Source organism: Falco punctatus (genome assembly GCF_963210335.1).
Source record: "Falco punctatus genome assembly, chromosome: 10".
Classification (NCBI taxonomy): domain Eukaryota; kingdom Metazoa; phylum Chordata; class Aves; order Falconiformes; family Falconidae; genus Falco; species Falco punctatus.
The window spans coordinates 37,163,225-37,190,765 of NC_137590.1; the positions used below are offsets into that span (position 1 = coordinate 37,163,225).

The 27,541-nt window shown below is 42.0% G+C and overlaps 1 protein-coding gene across 5 annotated transcripts in view; it reads left to right on the forward strand.

Moving 5' to 3' along the window:
- KCNQ1 (potassium voltage-gated channel subfamily Q member 1) overlaps window positions 1–27,541 on the forward strand; it is a 367,457-nt gene that overhangs the window by 231,761 nt on the left and 108,155 nt on the right. For all 5 annotated transcript variants that reach the window (XM_080405255.1, XM_080405256.1, XM_080405257.1 and 2 more), the window contains 3 exons: window positions 19,027–19,102; window positions 25,992–26,086; window positions 26,760–26,806. In XM_080405255.1, coding sequence (XP_080261381.1) covers window positions 19,027–19,102; window positions 25,992–26,086; window positions 26,760–26,806 — 218 coding nt within the window. The remainder of the gene's footprint in view (window positions 1–19,026; window positions 19,103–25,991; window positions 26,087–26,759; window positions 26,807–27,541) is intronic.

The following is a 27,541-nucleotide window of genomic DNA, read 5'->3' on the forward strand; positions in this document are numbered from 1 at the left end:
GCTTTGCCACAGGCTTCCTTTGTAACCTTGGACAAGTTGCAATATATACATATACAAAATATACCACATTTTGACAGGGGTCTGGAAAAAAAGTGGTTATGTGAAGCTAGAAAGTGTTTGATTGTGTTTTCTCAAATGAGAGATCTCTATGATAAATCTACCAAACAAGTCAGGCACAGCAACCTCAAATGAACCCTTAATTTGTAAGTGTGTTTTAATGGGATTAAATTATCCTTTACTAGCAGATCTGAGTATTTCTAAGAAACTGCACTTTGACTTTTTAGAGACAAGCTCAGCAGATGTGTGGGAAGCTATCCAGGTATCCAAAAATAGTAGGAGGAATTCCAACCCACTGACATCAGTAGCAAAACTTTTATTGACTTCGGCAGGCCAAGATGTTACCCCATCCCAGATCTGTGCTAACCCTTGTGAAGGAACAGCTCTCTGCAATGGATGATGATGAGCAATAATTTTAGGACACATCCTCTTGTATTATGATCTCTCTGCCTTTTATGTTCTCTTCAAGAACTGGTTGAGCGCTTTAGGATGTGTGAGAAGAACAAAGCATAAATGCTCTTCTTGGCATTCCCTTACTCTGGTCCACTGACAGGTGATGATACATCTATCTGATACTGCCTGAAAACTGATTTGGGCACTGGCAATGCCGGCATCTGTATTGTCATTTTTCCTGTTTAAAGATAGATACCACCATGCTGGAAACCTTTGCTGAGCTTCCAAGAACTATTGAATCTTCTCTAAGCACATTTTTTAAATAAAAAAATTCATTGCCATTGTAAATTGTTTGAAGTCTTGAGAAAAGAGAGAGCGTGTTCTTGTCAAATTTGGAAAAAGACTGTGTGCTTTCAGGTCAGGAGTTCGGAGGTTCAGTCCTCGTTGCCAATTATCTACTTAGGTGAGAGTACATTAGAAAAAAGTAAACAAGTATATGTTATTATATAATCCACATGTTTTTATTTAAGGCTGTCTTAGTAACTGAGTAACATATATGAGAAACATGAGAAATAGGGAAGATTTTTTTTTATTCCAGTGGATTCATGTTGGTTATTTCAACTATCTCACTTAAATTCTCTGAATTGCCACTGACGGAAGAGGGTACTTGGACTTCTGTCTTTTGGGCCTTCGAGTCAGATGCATATCTGCTTTGATTTTAAGTGGAAAAGCACCTTGAAGCTTACAGATTGGTCTCGTATATAAAACCCTTGCAAGAATCAACAAACTTGAAAGGGCCTGACCTCATTTACAGGATGCAGCATTTCCTTCATTTCCTATTCCGCTTCCTTTTTTCCTTCGAACCAACTGCTTTGATGTTCTTACCTGCAGGAAAAACTTGTCGTTCAGTAGAAACACTCCAACAATAATCAAGCAAATTTATGTTTTGTTTATGTACACAGACAAGGGAAGAAAATAAAGCTGGTTTTCTGTTAAAGCTATTTTTCTGGGAGGACTGAGCTGCTGCTATGGATAAATCATTTTGTGGTGCGCGGCTTAACAGGAAAGGAAGTGAGATTCCATTTTTTTACCTAGGGGTTCATGCTTATGAAATTCAAAATAATAAAAACTATCTTTTGAAAACTAGATAGGGTTTTTTAACCTTATTAGATACACTTATTTTGTAAGGAGTCAATATGGTAAAGGATTGCACACATTTAGTTTGGACATAGTTTAATTTGCAACGCAGCTATGATTATTTAAGAAATGCCCATTGTTGTAATTGAAGGTGAACTGTTACAGTACTTTGGTTTATAATTTCAAGTATCAGAATAAGAACAAGGTGTGGGACAGCTCTTTGTGCTATAAAAAACTGTCTTTAACCCTTTAACGCTAATTTTATCTGCATGTGAATCTAAAGCTGCAACTATTGTTTATGGACCCTGCAGTTGCTGTTCAGTACTATATGTCACAACAGCATTCACTTCAGCCGGCATGCAGGAAAACAGTCTAATATGAAAAATTTAGGATTTTGTTTAGCCCTTATTTTAGGCCTAACTGCAACCAAATAATTGTCCTAACAGCTTGGTATTAACTTGTCCTTGGGAAGCAGCAGCTAGAGGTGTCAGTACAGGCTGCTGTGTAGGATAAAACGTTTCAGGACATCCCATACCACTAGAGAAAGAAACAACTGTGTGGAAAAAAAACCCAGCATAAATTCAATGTAGTCACCTAATTACACAAATATAAATAATTCTTTTGTCATTGCTTTATTTTATCTGGTTTATGCATGTGTACACACAGGCAATACATGCAAATATTGTACCAAAGAGAGCAATATTTAAACTTAGAAAATAGAGAGTAAAGTATACTTAGGTATATTTAGACTCGCACTTAAACCTAGGCAGAGGCTATATGCTTACACAACAAACACCACCAATTTGATAATCCATTCTAGAGAACAATGTCACCTGAGTCTTTTCAATAAAATTATCAGTGGATAAACATGTGGAGATTTAAGTAAAGGTTGCATTACTTGGCATCTCTCAGGATCATCCAAAGCTCATGAGTTTTCAAAGTGGGTCATGAAAGTCTTGTGGGAAATGAGTTTGAGCTGATTGTTTGTTTGATTGTTTTTTCCTGCTTCCAATTCAGACTGGAAATTCTGTGAAAATGTTCCTTATTGTGGCATTTCATCATTGGTGCTTTAGGTCTTGTCTTGCAAACAGGAAAAAGTAGAATGAAGAGAAGATATTTAAGTCTTTTTCAATGTGAAAAGTCCAAGAGTTTTCCAAAGACCAAACCGTTTCTTTCTGGTTTAGTCTGAGATTAAGTGAAATGATTTCCGATTCAATTGAAGACCAGACTTTCATAGGTATAAGGCAACTCTGAGACAGATGGGTACTTGGTAGGATTTGCCTGAGTGCCTTGTAGTTAGCTGTCTGCCTGCATCTTTAGGAATTTATTTAGTATGTTTAAAAAAAATGCAACATTACTAAGAAGTGCTGGAGGCTGCATTTCTCAGCTGCTCGCAGGAAGCGTGTTTGCCTTGCCTGTTAAGCCCCGCTGCTCCTAAGAGATGTAACTTGTCTCAGGTCTTGCACCAGGGTTGCCGCAGGGATAGCATTGCCGTGGGACAAGCGGCAGTAACAGCTCCACAAAGCTGCTCGCCAACAGACCTGGCTTGAAAAACCTCACGCAGCACTCCGGGACGGCGCCCCTTTGCCTGTAATCGCCTACTCCGGTGCCCAGACTTGTGTGCCGTTTGTCTGGTTTTGGTTGAATTTTAAGCAGTTTATCAGCTTGATTTTTCTTGCGTTCTGACCAATTGGTCATCGTCTGTCAGTTCATGTCTGAAACAGCATCTGTGATGGGACATCTTGTGATAACCTGGTAGTCGCTTACTACAGGATATTCAATAGGATTTTCAAGTGTAATTAAGGATATGTGTATCGTTCGCCAGCAGATCTCCAGGAAAATCAAGATGAACCCAGAAATGCTAGGAGAAAAGACAGCTTTGATTTTCTACTAATGCTTGTTCTGTATTCCAAAAGCCCTGCAAAACTTGAGTAATAAAAATATGTAGGGGAAAAGAAGGGCAGGCAATATCCCATGCACTTGCACTCTGAGATGTGGAAAAGCCTAGATCCCCGCAATTACCTGTTTGCACAAATACCCATGGTGTTATTCAGGCTTTCATTAAGGTCTCGGTAGATTAATCCAGTGAGAGTACACTTTCATGAACTGGAAGGAGAGGAAGATACTATAAGTAAAAAGGGTGCATGAGGGGGTAGAGCAAGCACAGCCTCAGAGCCTGGCTTAGCTGAAACTGCACCAGCCCCAGGCAAAAGGCACCTGCCCTGCCCCCCTTTCCATCCCAGCCGGGAGGAGTAGCAGCCAGCCCGCACAGCAAGCTGTTCCACAGATTCCATAAGGCTGTGCCTACCCCTGTGCTTTTAGGTGTCATTTCAGAATTCATCATTTTTTTCAGTGCCCAAAGTGGACAGTCATAGTCATAAAGATGGAAATTAAAGACCTGAATAGTCTAAAGCATCAAGTCAACTCTCCGCTCCTCATTTGCGGGCAGCATTGTACATTAGTACCTTTGGTGCCGAGAAAAGCACCATGATGCACCAGAATGCAAATGAGACTAATTTTGTTTCGGTGTCCTTGCATGCTTTTTGCCTACCCTGCTCTTGGCTTGTGTGGAACCTGTGGATATAAAGGCATATGCAAGGTGTGAAGGTAGCTAGTAGCAAAGTACTGCTGATTTTCTGTGTGCCTTTTCACATTTGCCCACTCTCTCAGTAGATTTTAAGTGAGGAATCACTGCCGCTGTCTATTGAAATCTCATTAATAATGATTTTTCATCACCTTAAAATATTTCTCGATTCTGGTATTTTCAAAGTCAAAATTTACTCCTTTTCTCTCCAGTTCTTGTCTGCAATTAGCATTAACTTACTTGCCTTGTGTTAAATGAATGCTTTCGTAGTCATATATTACTATGTATCTTAACTTACATGAATGATTATTACATAAAAATATCCATTTAAAGCTGGAAAAAATTTAAGGTCTTGGACTACCCGTTTATCTGCAAAGTGCTTACTAGGAAGTGCTAAATGTGGTTTGGTACGTCTTTTTTCCTCGAAAAAACCCTGGTCTCGCAAATGTTTGAATGAACAAGTTTTTACTTGGTTTTAGGGCATCCCTATCATTAGTTTAAAACAGAAAGCACAGTTGGAAGGCTATAACTACACCGACAGCTTAATTTTGCTATGTTCCTATTTAGCATTTCTGCTCCTCAGAGCGTGAGGGGTATGTTCTGTGACTTGAGTCCTGTTGTGAGGAGTTGCTGTGGAAGCAAAGAGTAAGGAGAAATAGAAAAAGCTGTATTGGCTCGAACAAAGGTGCCAAGGGAGGAGACATGGCAGTAGGTGTGCGTGCTCAGTGAGTGGTGGCGTGCAGAGCGCAGGCACCTGCGCCGTTGAGTAGCCAGGGCCACACTGGGTTCTGAAAAGCTGCAGAAAGGAGGGTACAGCAGGGAGGAGGAACCACAGGACAGATGCAGAAAATGTAAAAGGGGAGAAAAAGGTAATTGGAAAGTGTAGAAAGTCAGTGGAAAGTCAGAGGAGAGGGGCAAAGAGCTAACGTGAAGGAAGGCGGCTAGAAAAGAGAGCTGGCTCACCGTAGCGTGGGGAGCAGAGGAGCGGAGCCTGGTGCCGGTGCGCTGTTGAAGCAGGTGCTCAGGGCTGCCCGGTTCAGCCATGGAGCTCTGATCTGAGCCCCCCGAGTGTCTGGCCGACTGCTTCTGGTTCTACCTCTTTTGCAGGTAAGACACCTATGAGTGAGAGGGGTCTGTGTGTGTATACACATATATGTAGATATATGTGTGTGTGTCATCTCGCCCCTAGAAAGAGGAAATTATCACAGCAGTTTTAATGCTGAGCAAGGTATCTCTCCGCTTTCCCAAGTAACATTTGCCATGTGTTTTGTGGTATGACATGTGATGTTACTCTTGAGGCATGAATCCCCTGATCCTCTGCAGGTATAACAGAAATGGCAGCAGTGCTGAGCCCTCCTGAATTCCACTGCTAGTGTGTCCCATCAAATGACTGCCCATCCCAGGCTGGACACTCTTCTGAACATTGGTAGTTCAGTTTTCATTTCCATTTAACTTTCTCTGTGCTGATACTGCCAAGAGAAACGCAGTCGTATTAGTTCTTTGAATACGGGATTCCTTGACTGCATCACCATTAAAAAATATTTCTAGAATAAATAGAGCCCACCTAAAACTGGCCAGGATCAAGAGACTCCCATCTGCTATGCTGAGTATAGCTGAGCTGATGGTTACCCCTTACCAAGGAAATGTTGCTCTGCAGAAATGTGTCCTGTGAAACTGAAAAGTTACAATGCAGGCTGATGTTTTTACAAAGTACTTGACAGTACATTATTCTGTAAATAACACTACGTATTTACACAATGAGATAGGAATATTAAGCAAACTATTTTTTCTCTAGGTAACAGAACTTAAGCTGAAAGGTACAACAGGCTTGTTAACGGTTTCTGAATTGAGGGAGAAATTAAGATGCATGCTATTTCCCATATCTAACCTACCAGAGAGTAATTCTAGGCCAAAAACTATGTTGTTGAGCTGCGCTTGTGCTTTGAAGCCATGGGAAGGAATGGAGTTCACATACCAGAGCAGTTAGTCCCAGCCCGTTTCTGTCTCCAGCATATCAGCTCATAAAATTTCCTCTGTCTTTTTGCAATAGTAATAACACAGCGTATTCTTTAACTATTAGATTGAACAGAACTGGGATGTTTCGGGTCAGATTTTCTGCACAAAAGATATGAACCTAGGTGGTAAGTTAGAATTCTCCTCAATATATAATCTACATTTGCTATCTGAAATGCTTTCCTGTAGGCACGAATTTTTCAGGTTTCTGGCGATCCCTCGAGAGGCTGAGCAGGTGTGTCAGCCCAGGCACGTGTTCTCTCCTCTGCTCACACACGTGGTCCCCTGCACGCTTTGGTGACACGAGAGCAGCGCAGTACGCTTGGGCAGGGGCTGTGGCTCAGGGTGTGCTTTGAAGAAGGGTTTATCTAGCTAGCCATTTTGAACACGTGATTCAGTAAACGTGATACAATCCACGTTTTGTACTGGCTTTCAAGCTGCAAAGTGCCTCTTCCTTTATACTCATAGAATTTGTGCATCTGGTTACATATGGAATAGGTGAGATCACCACAGTTGTTAGGTACCTTGTGAGATTTTTCTGAACTCTGTATCCCAACCTCATTAGATGGGCTGATAGACGTCTTGGGAAATTCCAGTGGGGACATCCATAGATGTTTGTGTGCAAATATCTTGGGCTCGCAAGAGACAAAGATGAGATCTGGATCTGAGCATCTGCAGGACTACAGTGAAGTAAGGGAGGTAGTATTTGAAATGGACTGCAGCTTTAAGAAGCTGTAGTGATAATAGGTCAAATGTGAAGCAGTTGAGGGTCTAATCTTAAGTTTTCCACAAAGTATGGGTTTGTGAAAAAGTCCAGTTTGAAATTATTAAAACAAAGTTGCAGTGACTGTTATGGTTATTGAGATTTGCTAACACAATTTAACATACCAAATGTTGGTCATAAGAGAGAATTATGCTAATACCAAATTCTCTCTTACACTCTCTGTTTTCCCCACATCTTTCTTTGCAAGTACAATTGCATTAAACAGTCCAAGCAAGCTATTTCAAAAGGGCTCAGGGGTTTTTTTTAGGTTGTCTCTGTTTATCATAACACATAATTTTAGCCATGACTGCCTTTGTGGGATGCTCCCACCACACACGCTAACACTGAATTCATTTTCACGCTGCATGTCTCTAATGTTCTTGGGTAGCCGCTACTTCACTTGAAAAAGATTCAGGTGCCCATCATTGCCACTTTAGAGACGTTTTTCCTATGAATTGCAACCTTCTTAGTGAAGTACAGGAACACCCTAGCTTTTCATCAGGAGATATGGACTTCCCTGAACTGCAACCCACAAAGGGACAGAGGCTGGATCGCCACCAGCTGATACTGTGTATGCAGATGAGGCATCTTGCAGCAAGTTTAAAATTATCTTTGCTCTTCTCCTTTCAGCTGTCCTGGCTTGGCTGGTTTAGTGTTTGCTCTAAAATATTGCACTGGTATAGAGATTTAACGTGCTTTATTTCAAACCGAGCCTGTTTCTGTTTTTAATCACATTGTGTCACATACGTGAGTGAATTTCTGGAAGTACTGGAACTCTGACCCTGACAAGGTATAGACTAATGCCTCTTGGCAGTGCTGATATTCCAATTCATTCTTTTACGTTGTGTTTTTTGCTTTGGGGTGGGGGGGGAGGGCGTGGAAAAAAAGGCTGCGTCTTAGGATTCAAGTTTGAACAGGCTATGCTGGGTTTCAGGTATTTTTGTCCAGTGAGCCATAAGAGAGGCCAAAATGGTAGAGCAATGGTTGAGGATCTTAAAAGACAATAAATAAGCACTCCTTATATCATCTTAATGCTCTTACCTATTTCTGAAGAGAAACTATTGCTAACGTGTTAGTTCTCCTGTTGCCTGATCAAGGAGTTTATAACCTTATGGTGAGATGACAGGCTGCTAGTTGCTCCTTTCCCAGTGAAATATAGCCTGATATTCAAAACCAGAGGCCTGTGTGTGCCAGGTCTCGCTCTCTAAGAGAGATCCTAATCTCAACAAGATAAACTGCTTAAATAAAAGTTGATGAAAGAACAGTTCGAGCAGTGGATTAGGCTGTAACGGTTGTACAGTGCTTTGCTTTCGGACAATTCTGCACTTGTGCCCTTAGGGAAGTCAGTCGAAGAGCTGAGGTTTTTGGTATTTACAGAATTGTGTTCATCTTGATTTTTACCAAGTTAATTTCTGCTCAGTACTTGCATATTCGTTTTCTTTTTGCACTGGGAAGAAATTATGGGGAAAGGGTTAAGAGCATGCTTGCTCTTCATCTGTTTTAAATCCATAAATGTGAGCCCCTGTGCTGTTTCTAGGTTTCAGATTACACTCTGTGATTTATAGGAAAAGGCTGTTCTCCACAAGTTGAAATCCCATGTGTTTCTCCACCATTGTAAAATTACAAATCCTTGAGAATGCTTCCATTTGCAAAAACTGCAGTTTTGAACTACATTTGTAACTGCTTTTTTTTTTTCCTCTAAAGTGATGGCATTGACGCACGAGGCAAAGTCTCCTTGTCCAAACACGCTCTGTTCAAGGATTGCCACGCTTTCCGTTGCAGCTTACACAAACTATAGCAACACCCTTATGTTTATAGTCTTCTAGCGCTTCAGTTTTGGAGGATACACCCACTAAAAAGTGCAGCTGTGAGCAGACACTTATATCATTCTGCATAAGTTACATCCAGAGCCCTTACAGGGGCGGCAGGCCAGAAGCCACAGTGGCCCAAGAGTCCATCAGCCTCCAGTCCCTTCCAGCACCTCGTGGTGTAAATCGGCTCGTGGTGTAAATCGGCACAGAATCTGGCTGCATGTTTTTCGGTTGATTTCTGTGGCAATGCTGCTGGGGTTATTTGGTTATGTTTTGTGGGGGTTTTTTTGGTACAGTATGATTTCAGAGTATAATCCTTGTAAAAAGCTTCACAGCAGCAACTTCCACCTTCTCTTTTGCATTATTAAATGGTAGGAGAATTTCCATGTAGAACAGAACATGGAAAATGTTAGGATTTCTGAAGCAGTGTTATCACTGATTTTGGTAATGTAAATATTGCTAGTCAGGTCAATGGCCTTTTCCTTTCAGATATTTTTTCCTGCTGTAATGTCTGTCTCTGCAACAGGAGAGCTGCTTTATTTTGTCAGTCACAACTGTGTAATGACTTTCATTTGTGCTGAACAGCCAAGATACTCTCTCCATTTCTCTGCTTTGCCTTGGTAGAACAGCCTGAACTTGTTAGGGAATATGAGTGAATCTAACCTCTTGCCTGTGATTGGTTTTACAAAGAAAATAGCAACTTTTTTGTCTCTATTCACCATTATTTAAAATTATGTGTATTACTGAGGTGGGGGAAAAAACTGCAGGAGGTTCTGGCTAAAGTCATTGTGTGAGGCTAAATAAGTAGCAGTGCAACACGGTTTTGACCTTCTGTGGTTCCCCTATGAACTGTGTCGGTAGTTGACCTAATAAAAGCTACTTCTTTTGTCTCAAAACAAAAGGTTAAATGGGATGTTATTGTTAGTGTTACATGATGATTCTTCATTAAGATGTGTGATATAGCATATATTAAATTAATAGTAGGTAGCATGGAAACAAATAGTTGAGAATTCTTAATGAGTTGACTGTAATTTTGATGCTTTTACATCTCATACTTGGCATTAGCCATCTTTGTGTCCAGGTTGTATCTATGAGTGTATTCTGGACAATGCAATTTAAGCCAAACAGAAAAGCCAGACTCAGCCTTGAGTCTCCCAGTGGTCTTGTAGCTCCCTGTGACAAATGCAACAAAGAGCTACTGCGTAGTGTTAACAAATCCTTGAACATCATGAAGTAGTGTAGCTTCAGCCAGTTTAATATTCAAAGGTTATTGTAAGTTTAATAGGCCAACAATAGAGAGGTAAGTAACCATAGGCAATATGGTTATTTCTTCCTAGTATCACTGATCGTAGCCCTGCATTTCTTTGTATAATTCAGAGCCATGAATAACAAGCTCTGCAAAAAATACTTTTTTTAATCTGAAAAGATTGCTCTTAACCACATGTTGCAAAATAACAATAATATCTGTGGCTTTCCATGTGCACTGAACTACAGCTCTGCTGTGTTCTGTATTCACCTGCTTTAGAAAAGGAGTTTAACGTGTCAGACTATGTAAGTCAGTGCCGTACATTATTATTTACTTATCTCAGATCTCATTTGTGTCTAGTTAGTTTCAAATTGCTTGGCCTTGAAACCATGTGAAAAAAGCAACTGCCTTCTGACTCAACAAGATGCAGAGAGTGAAGAGCTGAATAAAGGTTCACTGTGATTTGATATGGGTATCAATATAAATTGGTATTTTACAATGATGTCACCAAAGCTGGGGAACGGTAGCCAATTCTGACAAAATGGGAACCAGTGGTTATCTTTTTCCTGCTTCCACTACAGGGTATTTCAATCTCTTCCAAAAATAATTTTGTCTTCATTTTTTTTTTTCTTCCCATGTCCTTTGTGCCACTCTTCCTTTTGTCTGGTAACTGACAGAAGTAAAAACAAAACTGTGAAAATACAAAGCAAAGGTGATTTGGGATGTACAAGGAATCCCATGCTCTCACCTGGTTTCAGCACAAGCTTTTCCAGTAAGGGTTATGTTCTTAGCTGACCTTGTTGTGGGCAGACCACAAAGGAAATCTCTGCGGCTACATCTCCTTACCCCAGTGTGCCATTAGTTCTGAAAACATATGCATGATCTTTACGCTATCTGCAGGGGTTTGTCCTGGTTCTAGATATACTGTGTGTCAGACCAGTTTCCCCAAGAGAAGTTGAACAAATTTGAACGTTGCATTCCTAAATCTTGTGCTGTTTAGGTATTCTGGATCCTCTCGTGTTTTGATGGAAACCAGTATTTGTTCTGTGTGTCAGGATGTGCTGAGGAATAGAGGGACAGCTGGCAATGGATTAGAGGGTCAGTATGCTCGAAAACTGTGCTTTTCATGGTGTGCTGCTCTTCCTCATCCTGTGTCCGGTACCCCAGTAAATGCTTTGCAGAAAGCTCTTCTTGAGAATTCAGTTGCTTGATTATCCACCTTGAGTTACAGCTGTATGGTCGTTGTGCCACAGTGTCAATATTAAGAGAGTTTGTTCTTCGGGTGAGTTATGGAGCCAGGCCCCTTGCGAGACTCGTGTTCCCTCTCAGAAAAACAGCTTCCAAAAACTCCTGCACTTCGTGCCCTCTCTTGCTGATCCACCTGGCAGTTACATTTTTTGCCTGTGTTAACTAAAGATCCAGGAGAGCAGTGGTTCTTTCCTTTCTCAGGCCTGTGTTTAAATACTCATTTTGGACTGATATGAGCACATTTTAAAGCGCCAGATGGATGAGCTATATTTTCCAGAGTTGTTCTGAGTTTCAAATCACCATTAGTGCCTGAAACGGGTCAAGTCACTTGAGCTTGTTTTCCTCTTTCGATATGAACCCCTGCTGCCCCTCGGACACTTCTCCCCAGCCACCGCGGCAGGGCTTGGCACTCTGACTGTCCGATGGCGGCTGCCCAGCTTCCCTGACATGCCGGACACAGTGGCTGCACCCTGCGCCGGCCTCGCACCCGCATGGCTCCCAGCCGTGGTGCTGCCAGCAGGGGCTCAGGCCCAGCACCCAGCCGTGGTGCTGCCGGCGGGGGCTCAGGCCAAGCTCCCAGCCGTGGTGCTGCCAGCAGGGGCTCAGGCCCAGCTCCCAGCTGTGGTGTTGCCGGTGGGGGCTCAGGCCCAGCACCCAGTCGTGGTGCTGCCGGTGGGGGCTCAGGCCCAGCACCCAGCCGTGGTGTTGCCGGTGGGGGCTCAGGCCCGGCACCCAGTCGTGGTGCTGCCGGTGGGGGCTCAGGCCCGGCACCCAGCCGTGGTGCTGCCAGTGGGGGCTCAGGCCCAGCACCCAGCCGTGGTGTTGCCGGTGGGGGCTCAGGCCCGGCACCCAGCCGTGGTGCTGCCGGCAGGGGATCAGGCCCGGCACCCAGCCGTGGTGCTGCCAGTGGGGGCTCAGGCCCAGCACCCAGCCGTGGTGCTGCCGGTGGGGGCTCAGGCCCGGCACCCAGCCGTGGTGCTGCCGGCAGGGGCTCAGGCCCAGCACCCAGCCGTGACTGCCCACCGTGCGGAGACCGTGCAACACCTTCCCCAGCTAGGTACCCTGCACTAAGGGCAGGGCTCTGAAAAACCTACAAACCTTTCTTATAATAATAGGCTTTTTTTATTGTTAACTGAAGATATTAAAACATCAAAATCCTCCAAAGGAAATATTATTTTTTAAGCTTGTTCTTTTTTGCACATCTCTTAAGTCTTCAACCCAAGCTAAACCAGACTATCTGTAGAGAAAAGAGGTTTGCTATAACTACATGAAGGATTTCTGAGTTAAGCCCATGACTTTTCAGAAGGGAGACATGGAAGCTGCTATAAAATAAAATGCAAATCCATTAAAAGATGACTGGATTTAAAATTACATATTTTAAATGAAAAAGACGACCAACCACAGCTAGTTGGGAGAATACATGGTCAGGGGAGGAACTTACAAATGTTAATTCAGCTGAAGCTAATTCCCCTTGGGCTATGTTCACATTCAGTAAATAATAACCGAGATGTTTACTGGCTGAAGGTTCACCAAAAGAGTAAATTTGACATTACTTTTACAGAGTACTCTTGCTGAGCAATTTTTTAATTTATAATCACTGAAACTCCAGGGGGAAGCCAGCCCCTGCATTCCCCTATGTAGGGAAGAGAAATTACATTATGAGTCACATGCATTTAAGTCAAAGCAGCTCGTATTTCTAAAATTAAACACTCAAAACATACAGAAATTATTAATCAAATGTCTTCATAGAAATCATTTGCTGCTGACATTGAATTATTCAGTGCTTAGATGAACAAATGCGTTTGGTGAAATCTTACCTGGTCACAACCAATTTGCAAACATATATCAAGTTCAGTAGACTTAGGTCTTTTGCAACCAGATTACTTGTTCACCAACAATTACTAGAATACCTTTGACTGCTAAGACCAAAGAAGTTTTCAAAATCTAGTTTATCTACTATTTGTGATTATCCTTCTCCTACGTGTATCTGTTATTTTTGCATTCCTATTGCATTTAAACCTGTGAAGACCCTGGAGGTGAGGACTGTGGGGGGTAGCTGATTTCATTCCATCTGTCTTGTCACTGGTTTCTAACTTCACTTTCACAAATGGATGGGAATTCTAAAGGGCAAGGTCTAGTAAAGAATATTTGTCCATTAAAAATAAACACATTCATACATTGAAAATGTTTCGGGAGCGTTTATGTAAACGCTAAGCCTGGCTGAAGCCCATTTCATAAAGCTTCAGTTTTGGAACTGGTTTGCTCTTCAAGTGTCATCATGCTTTTCTAACGCTTCTGGGCAGCTTTCACCGGTTTGTGCTTACGATGTTTTTGTGAATCATTTATGGGCCAGGGTATATTTTGAGAGGCCCTGACAAATATGTCATAATGATGGCAAACAACAGTTTCCAAGCTCTAGCAACAAAGGAGAGGAAAAGCTGGGTAGCTCACATTATCTGAAATAGCCAGCGATTCTGATTTTGTCCCTGGCTGTGGCGATTGAGCGTTTCCTATCACAGAACACCCACTGAGGCAGCCCAATCCCTTCCGCCTTACTGCATCGAAAATTTTGCCCGGTACGGAAAGACTCCTGTCCCTTATAATGGGCAGGGAATGACAGGACATGTGAAAAAACAAGAATAACTTTGAGCCACAGCATATTCTATAGCAAGAGCCCCTGGAGGACTAACTCCAAAAGCAGGATGCCAACGATGAAAGATTTCATTAGACTTAAATGCTCTAATGAAATGGCTTAATGTAGTTACTCTAAATCTCACCCACCAGACTCTGTGACAAGGAACGTTTTTCTGTGCCTGAATGGAAAAAATATTTCAGTTGACATGCACAACATATTATTAAAATCCGATGTGTTAAAGATAAAGTTCAAGTCTAAATAATGATTAGTGCCAAAAACTTCAGGCCAACCGACTTAAGCCTTCTTTCTTAATACTTCAGCTCTGTCCTGAGTCAGAAATTTAAGATGACTGCAGAGAATTTAAATATGTTTGAAAACCAAGCTTGACTTGAAATCAGTGTTAGGTTTACTGAGAAATGGGCATTTTGTAAAAGATATTATAAATCTGCGGTGCTCTCCTACTGAGCTTTCGTTCTTGTTAAACTCATTCTGACTAGACAGTGCTGACCTTTTAACTCCAATAATAGCAGTGTCAGTGTACGTTGGGAGGTCTGCGCCAGACGTTATGGTCCTGATAATAAAATGTTCTACATATGAACAAAAAAGCAAGTGTTACAAATTGGAAATTAGCACCACCTTTCCTCTGTCTTGTTGCTTTAATATTTCTGTTAACCCTAAACCAATATTTAGAACACCTTCCTGAGATGAAAAGGGGACAAGCTTCTAATGTCATTACTAAGGATTTGGCATAAAACTCAGCAGCTTTGTAAGGACGATAAAAATATTTCTAATTAGTAATTGCTTTTCCTTTCTTGTTCTTTAATGAAAAACTGTGTGTTTTGGAATAGGAATTAATCTTGTAAAACTTCATTAAAAAAATAAATTATTTTTCTTGAAACAAGAACAACCAAATTATGCAACTGCTTACTTCCTTTTCTGTTAAGCTGCTTGGGTTTTGTGACCAAAACTTTTAGTCTTAGTCCCAGAAAGTGTTCTGGGGTGGCCCTGTGGGTCCCAGTGCAGGAGGGAGGCAGGTGGGTGCTGGCTGAAGCCACTGACATTCCCTGTGGCTGTCGGCAAGGGCAGGACTGGGGAATGAGCCACATCTTGGGAAGCCTATGGAGGTCTTGGCCGGCTGTGTTGTGAAAAATGACTAATATAGCAGTCAAATGTGTGAATGGCTCCATGACAAGAGTTTGGGGCATTTTTGAACATATAACAACTTTACTACCAAATGGGAACATCTGTAAAATTACCTGAATCTCTTCAGCATGCTTGTTTTTCAAATTAGGTGACATTCCAGTCCAGGTTTCTGATGGACTAATGAGGAGATCAGGTTTCCTCCAAATGACTTGTTGTAGGTTAAGTGTTCTAACAACAAAAGGAGGAAGGAAAAACTAATTCTTTCTAGACATTTTATTCTGTCAGGCTTTCTTTTGTAACGTGGGTGCTCAATCCATTGTTATTTTGTTGCTGGGGGGGGGTATTTATATCCCCATTTCTTACACTTTGAGGTGTGCCCACATCTGCAAAAGGTTACTTTTTCAGTGTGCAAATAGCACAAACCTAGTTTATACCTACAAATGATGTAGGTTTGTATGAATCTATTGACCCTTTTACCACTGGGATGGTTTTCTGTTACTGAGGAGTTTTGAAATCCTCCTTCAGCTTTCTGGATCATTCCTGTGGGTTCTGACAATGTTACCGCTTCCCTGGTGGCTTCAGGACCTAATAAAATGAGATTAAGTAGTAAGTGCCGTGTTCAAGATGATCTCCATGTCCTTCTTATATTGAGAAAGAAAATTGATGGTAGCCAGTGAAAACTACTGCCATTTTTTCTTTGGAAGGGCACAGGCTGGGATGTTGTCTCGTATTGGAAGCAGTAATCTTTAGCTTGATTTTACGGGCAGCAAACTACTTTGGTTTCTTTGTGAAGGTGACACACTGATGGTTACTGGTATCATCAAACGGTGACTGGCAAGTCCCTTGGGATGTTGGGTATCATGAGATCAGTGGGTATGGTGGCGGTGAGGCTTGAAGCTTGACAAATGCTCCAGAGAGGAAAATAGCTCCGCTAACCCAAGGGCAAAGCCCTTTCCTGCTGACCCTGCTGATGATGCGCTTCCCAAACACGCTTTCTCCCAAAATCAGGCAAAGCTAAACATGGAAAAAATGGGGGATTCCACTTGCAGGAAAGCTTGGCTCCCGCGGCTCTGCTGAAGTGGGTGGGCTCTCTGGAGCATCCCAGTAGTCCCCAGAAACCCCTTCCCAGGGACTGGGGGGGTCACTGTCATCAGAGGGCCCCTCGGCGTGGCAGCACCCCCCACAGGGCATCCTCTGCTCGCCGTGGGGTGCACACACAGCACCAGGGTGTGGCTGCTCTGTGAGCGATGCTGATGCCATGGCCTGCCACTCGCCTCAAAAAAATGAATACCAGTATTGAAAAAACCCTGGCTCTGGGGACGGTAAAGCACAGACTGGTTCTCTGGCGTGCGAGCATGCAGTACATCCCCAGAGGCTGCAGGCAGCCATTCTGCAACCAGGATTCAGCGATGGCACGAGTGGCTGAACAAACAAACAGCACCAGTTAATATTTAAGCTCTCAATTTGCTGAAGTGTTTGTTACCCGTTTGCGAAAGAGATCAAACAACCATGAATCATAACCTTGGCTACTAATTAAATCCTTTATTCCCTTCCCTCATCGCAGAAGCATTTAATCTGGGGGGATCGGGACAGACTGTTGTGCAGAATTAGATTTTACAGCATAAGCAAAAACAAGCTTACTGTGAGGTTTCCTACTGGAGCTGGAAATGGAAAGGAATAAAATAAGAATATTAACTTTCCCTCCTGGCATGGAAGTTTGTGTTAGCACTGAACAACAATTGATGTAAAATAGCTGCACTGGAAAATCATTTTGGTGGTATAGTTTTATTTCACTGAATGGCAAATATCAACTTTATGATCCGGCTGTCCTGCTTGTAGGTGAGACTCGTCACCTAGATAGAGAATGAGGGATTTGGTGTGCTTTGCTAGTGACCGTCTGCCCCAAAGGAAAATATTTTACTCAGAAATAATGGACTGTGAAGAACACCCCAGGGGAAATGAGGCATAAACTGAAATATTACAAGAAGTTTTATTGCAATTGAGATTTATTTATATTCATCATAAGGTGTCTTTGTGTGCGTTTATGTATGGGATGTATAGCTGCATGACAGTTACACATTCACACCTTTGATATTTAATAGCAAATTAAGTAGTGTTTATCTTTTTGGCTCCCATCCCTGTGAAGCACAACTGAGAAACCCTGAACACTTTATTTCCTTTGGTCTTTGGGGACATCGTGCTGGTCCCCAGCAGCAGAGTGATGCAGCAGGGGCTCACAGAACAGGGATGCCATGAAGGAGCATTACGCTTCACTCTGCTCACCGGGACTCTATCCAAACGGGCAGCCATCCCGGGTAGGAGGGGCAAATTTCCATTTTTATGACCTGAGCCATGATGTTGCAGCCAGATCTGTGGAGGCAGGGACCTGGAGAGGGTTTCTTGGAGAAGCCCCGTAAGGTGTGAGGGGGGAAGGGCCCCCAACACAGCCCCAGCGCAGGCTGGCAGGTACAGCGGCACGGTCGCTCCGTGTGGAAGAACTGTGCTGAAAAGCTGTGCCTTAGTTTGAAAAGCAGCCATATTTTACACTATCTCTGGAGAAAGTAATCAGTTCTGTCATGGCTAAATGGGAAGCATTTCTGTAGCAAAGGGAGCCACCCGAGAGGCAGCAGGGCAGCATCCACAGGTAGAAAACGAGAGCTTCTTGGGGGCTGTTCCTGGCTCTGCAGAAAGCTCTTTTCCCACAAAAACGTCGCCTCAGTACACTTGCCATGCTCTTCAGGGGCCAGACATCCACCAGAACTTCTGTTTGCTGGAGGAAATTTGTCCTGACACTAAATGCTCACTAAGTTCCAGGCTGCACTTGACGGAAGAGGTTTGGGTGATACCGTACTGCGTCCTGCCAAAGACCCAAACTTGTACAGAACTTAGATGTGACTTTCCCATCCCCTAGAGTCTGAAGGCTGTCGGTTCAGTACAAACAGCGCTAATATGCCAGTCTATCAGTAATACTAATAATGATTCTATAAAGATAAAACATGTGGAATACCTAACTCTGCTTTTACTGCTGCTTTCCCAAAGCCATCACTAGCTGTCAGTTTGGGATGAGAGTTACACGTACCAGATATAAAAAGGAAATAAAGGTTGTGCAAGAATGTCGTTCAAATGCATCCTGATAAGACTAACAGAATGGAAAAGTGGAATAAATAAACTTGATATTTTAATGTTAAGAAGAAAACTACATCATTTTTGCAAGCTTTGAAAAATCTAAGCCCTTAATGAACTGTTTAAAAAATAATGTCAGGTACTATGAAAATCTCTTATTTTAAAGTACAAAGAGCAAATTTTTACTTTTAAATTTCTGTTTTCAGTTCATATGCATGTGCATAAAGAGGGGCATATATTTGTTTAAAGACCTTTCAGATTATTTTGTCTTTATGTACATTTTGGGATACGTGTATCTGTAGATGTTGCATCCAGCTACCACAAGATCATTTGGATGGTTTAGCAGTGAATGACTCAAAAATCCTTAGAGGTGTTTTTTTTTTAATAATTTTTGAAAAAAAAAATTATGTAAGCGAAGAAACATATTCTACAGGACTTGGAGGTGGGGAAATAAAATACTCGGAAAACCCACAAGACAACCAAAAGCTGCATTTCTAGAGTGACCAGGTATAAAAGTTGTGCATGGCTGAATATGCGGAAACTTGATAGCTTTTTTTTTTGTCCTGTGGAAATGAAACTGGGAAAGGTGAGTGGAGGTTTGCTTCCACATAGGAATAGGTTACACGAACACCTCTTTTTACTGTGAAACTTATGCAAACCTAGCATAGGTCAGATAAAATCCTGCATTTTTATAGCTGCCTTGGATGGTGGGGAAGGTCAGCATCACAGAGGTGTGTTGTGCTCCCAGGCTGAACCGTAGCTCCTTACAGTGCGTGGTGTTGCGTTGGGGAAGCCTTTGCTGCAGGCTGTTACAGTTATTGTCTGGATGGAGATGCCCTTTCGCCCCGCTCACCTCCCTCGCTTTTCCCACAGGCTGCGAGAACACCACCGTGCTGCAATTAAGGTGATTCGTAGGATGCAGTATTTTGTGGCAAAGAAAAAATTTCAGGTGAGTTGTGACGAGAAAGCCCTTTTCTGAAATAAACCCTTTTATTCTCCTGGTTCGTTGTTTCTTTCAGAAGCTTAAGAGAGCCTGACACAATTCATTTCAGTAATGGTGAGCTAGACCCGCTGTTCTCCCCCTCCTTCAATAGGGCTGTTCAGCAGCAGGTTAGTCAACTGTGGATGCACTGGAAACAGGCTAAACTTCTGAAATGCAGCCTGAATTAAAATGTTATTTTCTGCTAATGGACTTGACCCTTAACCCTCTGTTATCACTGTCTCTTTCTTGCAGTGCAAACATTCTCGTATGTCTCCATTAATTCTGAGCTATATGTTACTGTCACGCTGAGTCAGTAGGATTAGAGATTAAAATGCTACCTCAGCCTTGTTTCTGTCTCTTAAGTGATGATAATGCAAGTCCTGATAAGAAGCCGGGCTGGAAATTTGCTAGCCTGTTCCAAGGTTTCTCCTTCCTTTTCCCTCCTCCCCCCTACATAGGTAGGAGACGTCCTTCCCAGTTTGTGGAATACTGGCTCTCTTTACTCCTCTAGCCCTCGCTGACATATCTCCTGTGTGCCGCTTTGCTGGATGTGATATTGTGATGCCGTAAGCATTTAACAGTTGCTAATTGACCCTGTTGCCTGGTCTGAATAAAAAAAATCTGACTGCAAAATTTCTATGAATGAGTTTTCTAAATCCATTTCATTAACCCAGTAAAAACACTAGTCAACAGCCTTCAGCTTGATTTAAACCAGGTAAATACATATATATGTAAGAAATATATTACTTAAAGTTAATTAGTAAGGGACAATCTCTACACAACAGGCTTCACAACTGAAAATGCAAAGAAAGAGAAGGGCTTAGCTGCCCACAGCCATTTTCATATATGACCTTGCCACTACTACTTACAATAGACTAAAAAGCTTTCCCACCCTTGATCTAGCCCCTCCACACCAAAAGGGAGGGTGTCCTTTTTCCTTCTGATCTGGACGGTGAAAAATTTAGGATCAAAAAGGTGTTGCTGATGATGATGGTGACTAGCCTTCCAAGAGATGATTGTTTCTCTTAGGTGATGCTTGCTGCTACTTCAAACCCATGATTCTGACTTCTTTTGAAATCTAGCAACACTGCCTGAATTCTTTAGTGACTTTCTCCTTTGAATCTTTTTATTTTTACTAAAATTCATGAGCTAATTTATGGCTAACATTGCCTGAGCTTTTCAGGAATCAGTTCCAGTTATGTATCATATATTGGGACTGTCAGCATTGAAGTAGAAATCTCCCATGTCTGGGATTTTCTTGGAGAGAGCGCTTTCAGAAAGATTCTGCTGGCACATTTCACCTGTTTTTATTAGACTAAAATTAAGAAAGGCGCAGTGTCTGGACTACTTGAAAATAGTTTTAATAGTCATTTTGTTGAGAAGCTCCTAATGCTTGCTGGCAGCACGCATAACTTGGCGAGGGAGTTGGCCCATTCCAGTGATGTGCCTACTGCTGCTCTGTGAAAAATTGCCCAAGTACGGCCAGTTCCATTAAACTGTAATTTATTCTCATTCTAAAACCTGATTGTGATCCTTTGCTCCATGGTAATTACTGAATCATTACTCTCATAAATTTAGATCATAAAATATTTGCCACGGTATTAACTAAACTGCTTAGAAAAAAGAAATCTGCACACAAGATACCTACCTCCCACGTGGTATTTGTCAAAACCAGATTTGGAAAACGCCTGAATGCTGTGTGCAACATTATCCACCTGGCAAATAAACGGAAGTCCCCTGCGGCAGGTGATTTGATAGAAGCTGAAAAAGCATTTGACTGAATAGAATGGGACTATTCAGTTCGTACTTAAAACTTGTTTGTACTCGGTATCCCAGTTGCTAATCTGGCTTCTCGGTTGTACTCTCACTTTCGCATCTGCCAAAGGCCGGGTCCTGGCCATCTACAGCATCCCCACAGGGCTGTCCCTCACCCCGCTCTCGCAGCCTGCCCTCCCCAGGCTGCCCGTGCTGGCCGCTCCCGCAGAGCTGTCAGGGTCAGTCAGGCTGGGGTGGAACGTGTCTCCAGTCACTCCCACGTCCCACAAGTGACAGACGGCCGCTGCTGTCAGCGGCGGAGTCTCCCAGTAGGAACACAGCGGGGATATCTGATCCTTCTCCGTAATTTCTGTACGCAAGGTTATGACCGAGTTTAAAAATTTGGAAAGCACCAAAGGTACGGTTTTCAAAAGCACCTAAGTAACTTAATGCACAAAGTCACCTTGAAATTCAAGCCACAAGGTGCTTTTGAAATTCTCTCCCATAATTAAGAGATAACCGCTGTCATTATTCTTTCCTCAAAAGTATGTTGTAAATCTGCTTTGTTCTATTGTACTCACATAAAATAGTCATAAGAAATTAAAACGTTTAAATGTGTGCCAAGTAATGACTACACAGTTTCTAATAACCAGTCCAATGCAATATCTGAAATTAAGGTAAAGCAGAAGACGCATTTTTTAAATGTGTCCTTCAGCATTTAAGAGGTCTGCATAGCTGTTTCACGGTAGCTATTTGCCTTCTAAGCTTTTTGTGTTTATGTGAAATGTATCTTCCTTAAAGAAAATTTAGATATTTTTTTTCTATAACTATTGGAAAAAAACTCCAAATTTCAGCTGAAATCCATTGGACTATTCATGCTTAAAATTAGCTGGAACACCAAGTAAGGCCAGCACTTAAAAGGACTATTTTTTAGAGATGCCTCTGAAGCATTTTATTTTTTTTTTTTCAGAGGGGAAGTAGGAAGAAGGAGAGGAAGAGGAAAATTTTGCAAAATAGGTCCCAGCATGAACCCAGCATGGTTCTTAAACTATACCAGCTGTTTGCAGGATACACCTGTTTGCCTAAATTTGCCTAGATACATTTCTTTAAGAGCTCAACTAATAACAGAGGGTGATGGCACAAGGACAAAAGTCAGTTAGAAAGCAGAACCTTCCTGTTTAAAAAAAATTAAATAAAATAAATAAAGAGAAGCTAAACATGGATACAAAGAAATTTCAAAGGACATGAAAAGCAGTTCTTTGTGAAGCATCACACTTGGGCGTTATTTCCTCTTTAAAGGAAGGGGAGAAATTTATGCTCTGTTTTAAAGTCCAGGTTTGAATATAGTCCATAAGAACCCAGCATAATATTATAAAGAATTAATACCTTTCTCATGGATGTGTTTATGCTCTTGTGAAGTCTGTAGAACTGTTTCAAATTGAAAAGATCACATTCTGCTAGTAGTCAACACAAGTACTATGCATCACTTAAGGCGAGTGGCCCACAGTTAAGGAAGGATTCTGTAGATTATAGGAAAAACAGTACTTCAAAATTAATGGGTTTTCTAGGCTTTGATCACCCCACCCACCAAAAATGAATTTCATATAGTAGTTATAATTCAGATGTCTTTGGGACAGTCTAACCTTCCAACTGAGTTTCAGGAAGAGAATCACTGTACTTGGTTATTCCATTAGCTGGATTCATGAGTAAATAATCTTTGTCTTCCAACTAGGAAAGTTTCTAAAATTCTTGAGACTTACACACATGGATACAACTGTGATATACATCACGGATCCAGAGACCAGGGATTTGGTCTGAGTTCCTATTGTCATTTTGAATACTTTTTTTCTCTCTTTCCATGTAAATTCTTCCTGTTGAGTAAATCAGTTTCCTTCTACAATACGTTTTTAACTTGTGCTATGTTTTTCACTATGGCAAATATTCTATACATAGCATAAACTAAAAATACAGGCTGCAGTTCCACTGGTGACGTGAGTAAACTGTTGCCTGGTTTGTTACATTTCACTAGAAAGTCTTGCATTTATAGTCTTATAATTCATCATTTTATGTAATTCATTTGTCATGGTATGAATCACGAATTGTTTGTGTAATCTTTTCTAATCTCTGTACTGGGCTATACCAAACAATGTGGTTCAGTGTCCTGCGCTTCAAAGGGTGTTCTATGTTACCTGGTTACAATTCCCAGAAATTCCCCTTGCACGGGTTCCCCCCTCCCGGGGCTGCCTGCCTGCGCTGGCAGTTCCTGGGGAACAGCAGCAACCATGGGGAATGGTTAATGTTTGGTGTTGGTGTCTGTGCCTTTTGCAAACTTTCGGATACAATGGAGGAAATTTTAACTCATTTAAGAAGATCTTTGCCATGACTATTGCTTAATTAGCAGAGGGACAAAGGTCAAGAAGAGAAGTTAAGGAAAGCTATGGGGCTGGCTTCTACTTTTGTTCCTTCAATACTCATCTGTTGCGTGCTGCAGGTTCTTTTCCTTTTATAAAAATTAACTTCTTATCAACATCAAGACTATTTTCTCTTGAAAGATTGGCTTTCAATATGAAGTAATTATGAAATAATCAGTACTGATTATTAAATACCTTGTCCTACTCAGAAATTAAGCTTAATTCATAAATTCTATTTACTCCAGGTTTTCAGTTCTTGTTTTAAAGTGGAAGCAGCAGCCCACTAAATGAAAAGCAGGCAGGGACGTGTCTGCTCTTTCCACTGTCAGACACCTGCATCAGAGCACGAACACGGCAGGAGCAAGCTGCATCTTTATTCCTACTGAACAGTTTTTCTGAACCTGGAGTTTTCAAGCTGATCTTGCAGATTTCTCTCTTCCTTATTTATGGTACAAAAATAATCCAAGCATTCTCTTTTTTTAAAATATCATTGTCTTTATAATTCCAGCCCATGGAAAAACTTAGGGGTTTATGCCATTATTCAATCACATTTCTTTCTTTGTGGATGTTAGTTGTGATTTACATGTGTGTAAGCAGCCAGGGTGCCTGGGAATTCTCCTGTGTGCTCTTTGGTTAAATTGACGCAATTCCCATTCCTGTTCAGCCTTCCACTGGAGAACATCTTACATTCACCCCAGGTTTGATTTGGGGAATCTGGCAAGACTGAAATACAGTTTCTTTGATGAAGTGATATTATTAATGATTCCTAAAAGGTGAGAGCTACCTCCCGGACAGGTGCAGGGGACTGCATGAAGGTGCCACAGCCTGGTTTTTATATTGTATCCCACTTTCCTTTGGCTGAAAAAAGAAAGTATTTGTGGCATGGAATTGAGGAAAACCTGCAGCATGCGAAATAAGATTAAGCAGTGCAGAGATATCTCCTGCTTTTGCAGTACAGGTGACAAAATACTTTTGAGACCTCAAATGTGGTATAGAATCTGCTATGTTGGAAGCTGCCACTGTAAACTCTTTTCCTTGTTCTCAAAAGACACAAGAAAGGAAAAGTGGTAACTTGATGTTACCAAGGGTTTTACCAGACCTTGAACGTGACCTACATAGTATCTATAGACAGCGTAGTGAATGAGTTAGAAATATAAAATCATAGAATGATTTGGGTTGGAAGGGACCTTTAAAGACCATCTAGCCCAACCCCCTGCAACGAGCAGGGACATCTCCAGCTAGATCAGGTTGCTCAGAGCCCCGTCCAACCTGACCTCTGATGTTCCCAGGGGTGGGGCATCTACCACATCTCGGGGCAACCTGCGCCGGTGTCTCACCACCCTCATCATAGAACATTTCTTCCTTACATCTCATCTGAATCTACCCTCTGTTGGTTTAAAACCATCACCCCTTGTCCTGTCACTACAGATCCTGCTAAAAAGCCTGTCCTCTTCCTTCTTGTAACCGCCTTCAACTACTGGAAGCTGTTGTAAGGTCTCTCTGGAGCCTTCTCTTCTCCAGTCTGAACCACCCCAACCTTTTCAGCCAGTCTCCATAGCAGAGGAGCTCCAGCCCTCTGAGTATCTCCGGGCCCTCCTCTGGCCCTGCTCCAGCAGGTCCATGCCTGCCCTGTGCTGGGGACCCCAGAGCTGGATGCAGTACTGCAGGGGAGGTCTCGCCAGTACGGACTAGAGGGGCAGGAGCACCCCTCTCAGCCTGCTGCCATATCATTTATTGTTACTGTGTTGTTTGGCTGAGTCCCTTAGCATCTTTAAGTAAAAGATTTCTACCAAATCATAAGTTGAGGTGTTCCTGTGCAGTGTAATGCGGGACACTTGCACCCCACTCCTCTCTCCATTATTGTCAGAGCTTCGCTGTTGCCTCTCATATGCGGCTCTGGCACTGGTCGTACTCTAGTTTCTAGATGTAGGATTTAGATATTTTTAATTTGTCATTGTGCTTTGACAAGTTCATTCATTTGCATTCCAGTTAGTCTTGCATTTTATTGGTTAAAATTATGGTTGTCATCTCTTTCTTTAATACTGCCCAGAAGTATTTTCCTTACCAACCGGTCAGACCACGGCTTTCCCATGTGTGAAGTGCAAACGGCAGGCACGGGGCTTTCTTCCTGGTCACTCCTTGCACCAATATTTTCCCAGTATTTCCCAGTAGATTTGAAAGCTCAGCTCATCATTCTTGCAGGGGAGCTCAGTCGCGCACCTTCAGGCAGGACTGCTTTAACCCTCCCATGGGAAAGGCTGTGCGCGGAGCCCCAGCTGTCTCGCTTCTGGCTGAGAGCAACGGCTTCCACAGGTGAAACACCTCTTCACTGGTCGGCGGCCGAGGACCGTGAACCTTATTTCAGAAGAAAATACACTGACCGCAAACTTCTGAGCAAAGTACCAGACTGGCGCTTTGGCCACAAGTTCTTTCGGCCTCAAGTTCAGTGGATAATCTCTTGAAAGGCAGGTAGACCTGCACAGTAACAAGAAGGTGGATGAAATCAGAACTGCCATAATTATTCCACAAAAAATGTGTTATTGTGGCAACAATTAAAATACCTCCAATGTTTACACAGTGTTATAAAAGGAGTTAAAATAATTTACTGTTTATTCTTGAAAAAGAATCTACATTACCATAGACCATTCCTTGTGGCTTAAAGGCGTGGTGCTTGATTTTTTGTTTTACAGCAAGCCAGAAAGCCCTATGATGTCCGAGATGTTATTGAGCAGTATTCTCAGGGTCACCTCAACCTTATGGTGCGAATCAAGGAGTTACAGAGGAGGTATGTCAATGAAGTTCAGTCTCTGTATCCATAAACGCCAGCACAATGATATTTGTAAATAAGTCAGTGACTGAGGGGATCAAAAACTACAGGCTTACTGGTAGGGCTTTGCCAAGTTACAGGATGTAGAATGGTATTGCAGTAAAGTTTTGTTTTCATGTAGGAAGGAAAAGGCAAATGGCTTAAAAATTTGATGACTAGGACTTAAAATTTTCATTATACTTATGTGTATGGCCTCAGTCCCTGCTAGCTTTGACCGTAAGCGGCTGTATTATACTCACAGAGTGAAATGCTGCTGCCTGCTCTGGTAGAGTTGCAGTGACGAGCAAGCTGAGAGGTGGCAGGTAGAGGCAACAATCAAGCTGGAGAAGAACAGGGAAAAGGGGAAAAACTGCTCTTCGTGCCCATCACAAAGGAAAAGTGATGGGCATGATAAAACTTCACACTGGTTAAAGAAGCTAAAGACCAATCTAGGTTTAATCCTATTTTGGTATTTTTTTAATTTCAAGTTATATTTAGCCCAAAGCAACTGCTTCCCTTGCGGTACAAACCAGAACTCTCTGAACTTCACTTTGCTTGTTTGTGAGGAGGCCTCCCCGCTGCAGCTAGGGAAAGTGAAGATGCTGGTTCAAGCTGATGATAAGAACTTAAATTGATTCTTTCTCTTTTATAGGTTGGACCAATCCATAGGGAAGCCATCTCTTTTTATCTCTGTCTCAGGTGCGTTAATATGAAGGATGTGTCTGAAGTTAGTTGTATGAAGATAAAATTAATGGAAAACACTTGTTAAAATACTTTTCATTTTGTTGCCAAATTTTTAAACAATGCCAACTAGTTGTGGTCTGAAGTTTAGGCATCCATGATAATATTTAGTCATCAACACCTTCAAAGTAGGGTTGTTCTTATTTAGATATTTAAAGCACCTACTTTCACTGAAGTTCTCAAAATGTTGGCTCTGATCTCTCCGAGACACACCACATTTCCAGTAAAATGGTGTGCTCTGATTACAACGTTCCTGTGAAATCAGTAATATTCACACAGAGCTTCAAAAGCTTTGAAAAGAAACTGGAAAAGGAGCACAAATTACTAAGTTTGTTTGCGACAAGTTCGGCTAATGAACACTCTGTTAATGTCATCTTGAAACTCATGTTTCTATATAGTTTATAGGGGGGGAAACGACAAAAAGTTACCAAATGCGTTGTTCAGGCTGGCTGTAGAGGCAATTAAAACATTAACTACATTAGGAATGGTTTGTCCTCCCAGGTTAAAGCACAATACTAAGGTTGGAAGTGCCTTAAACCTAAGGGCTATTAAAAGCCATGGTGGGGGCTAACACTATAAAAAGAAACAAAAAGCTACTTTTAAGGAATAGAATTATGGCAAAGGTGTTCAGTTACGCTATGTTGGTGGGCTGGTTAAACACACCCTCTTGTGGCTCGCTGCTATTTTTTTATA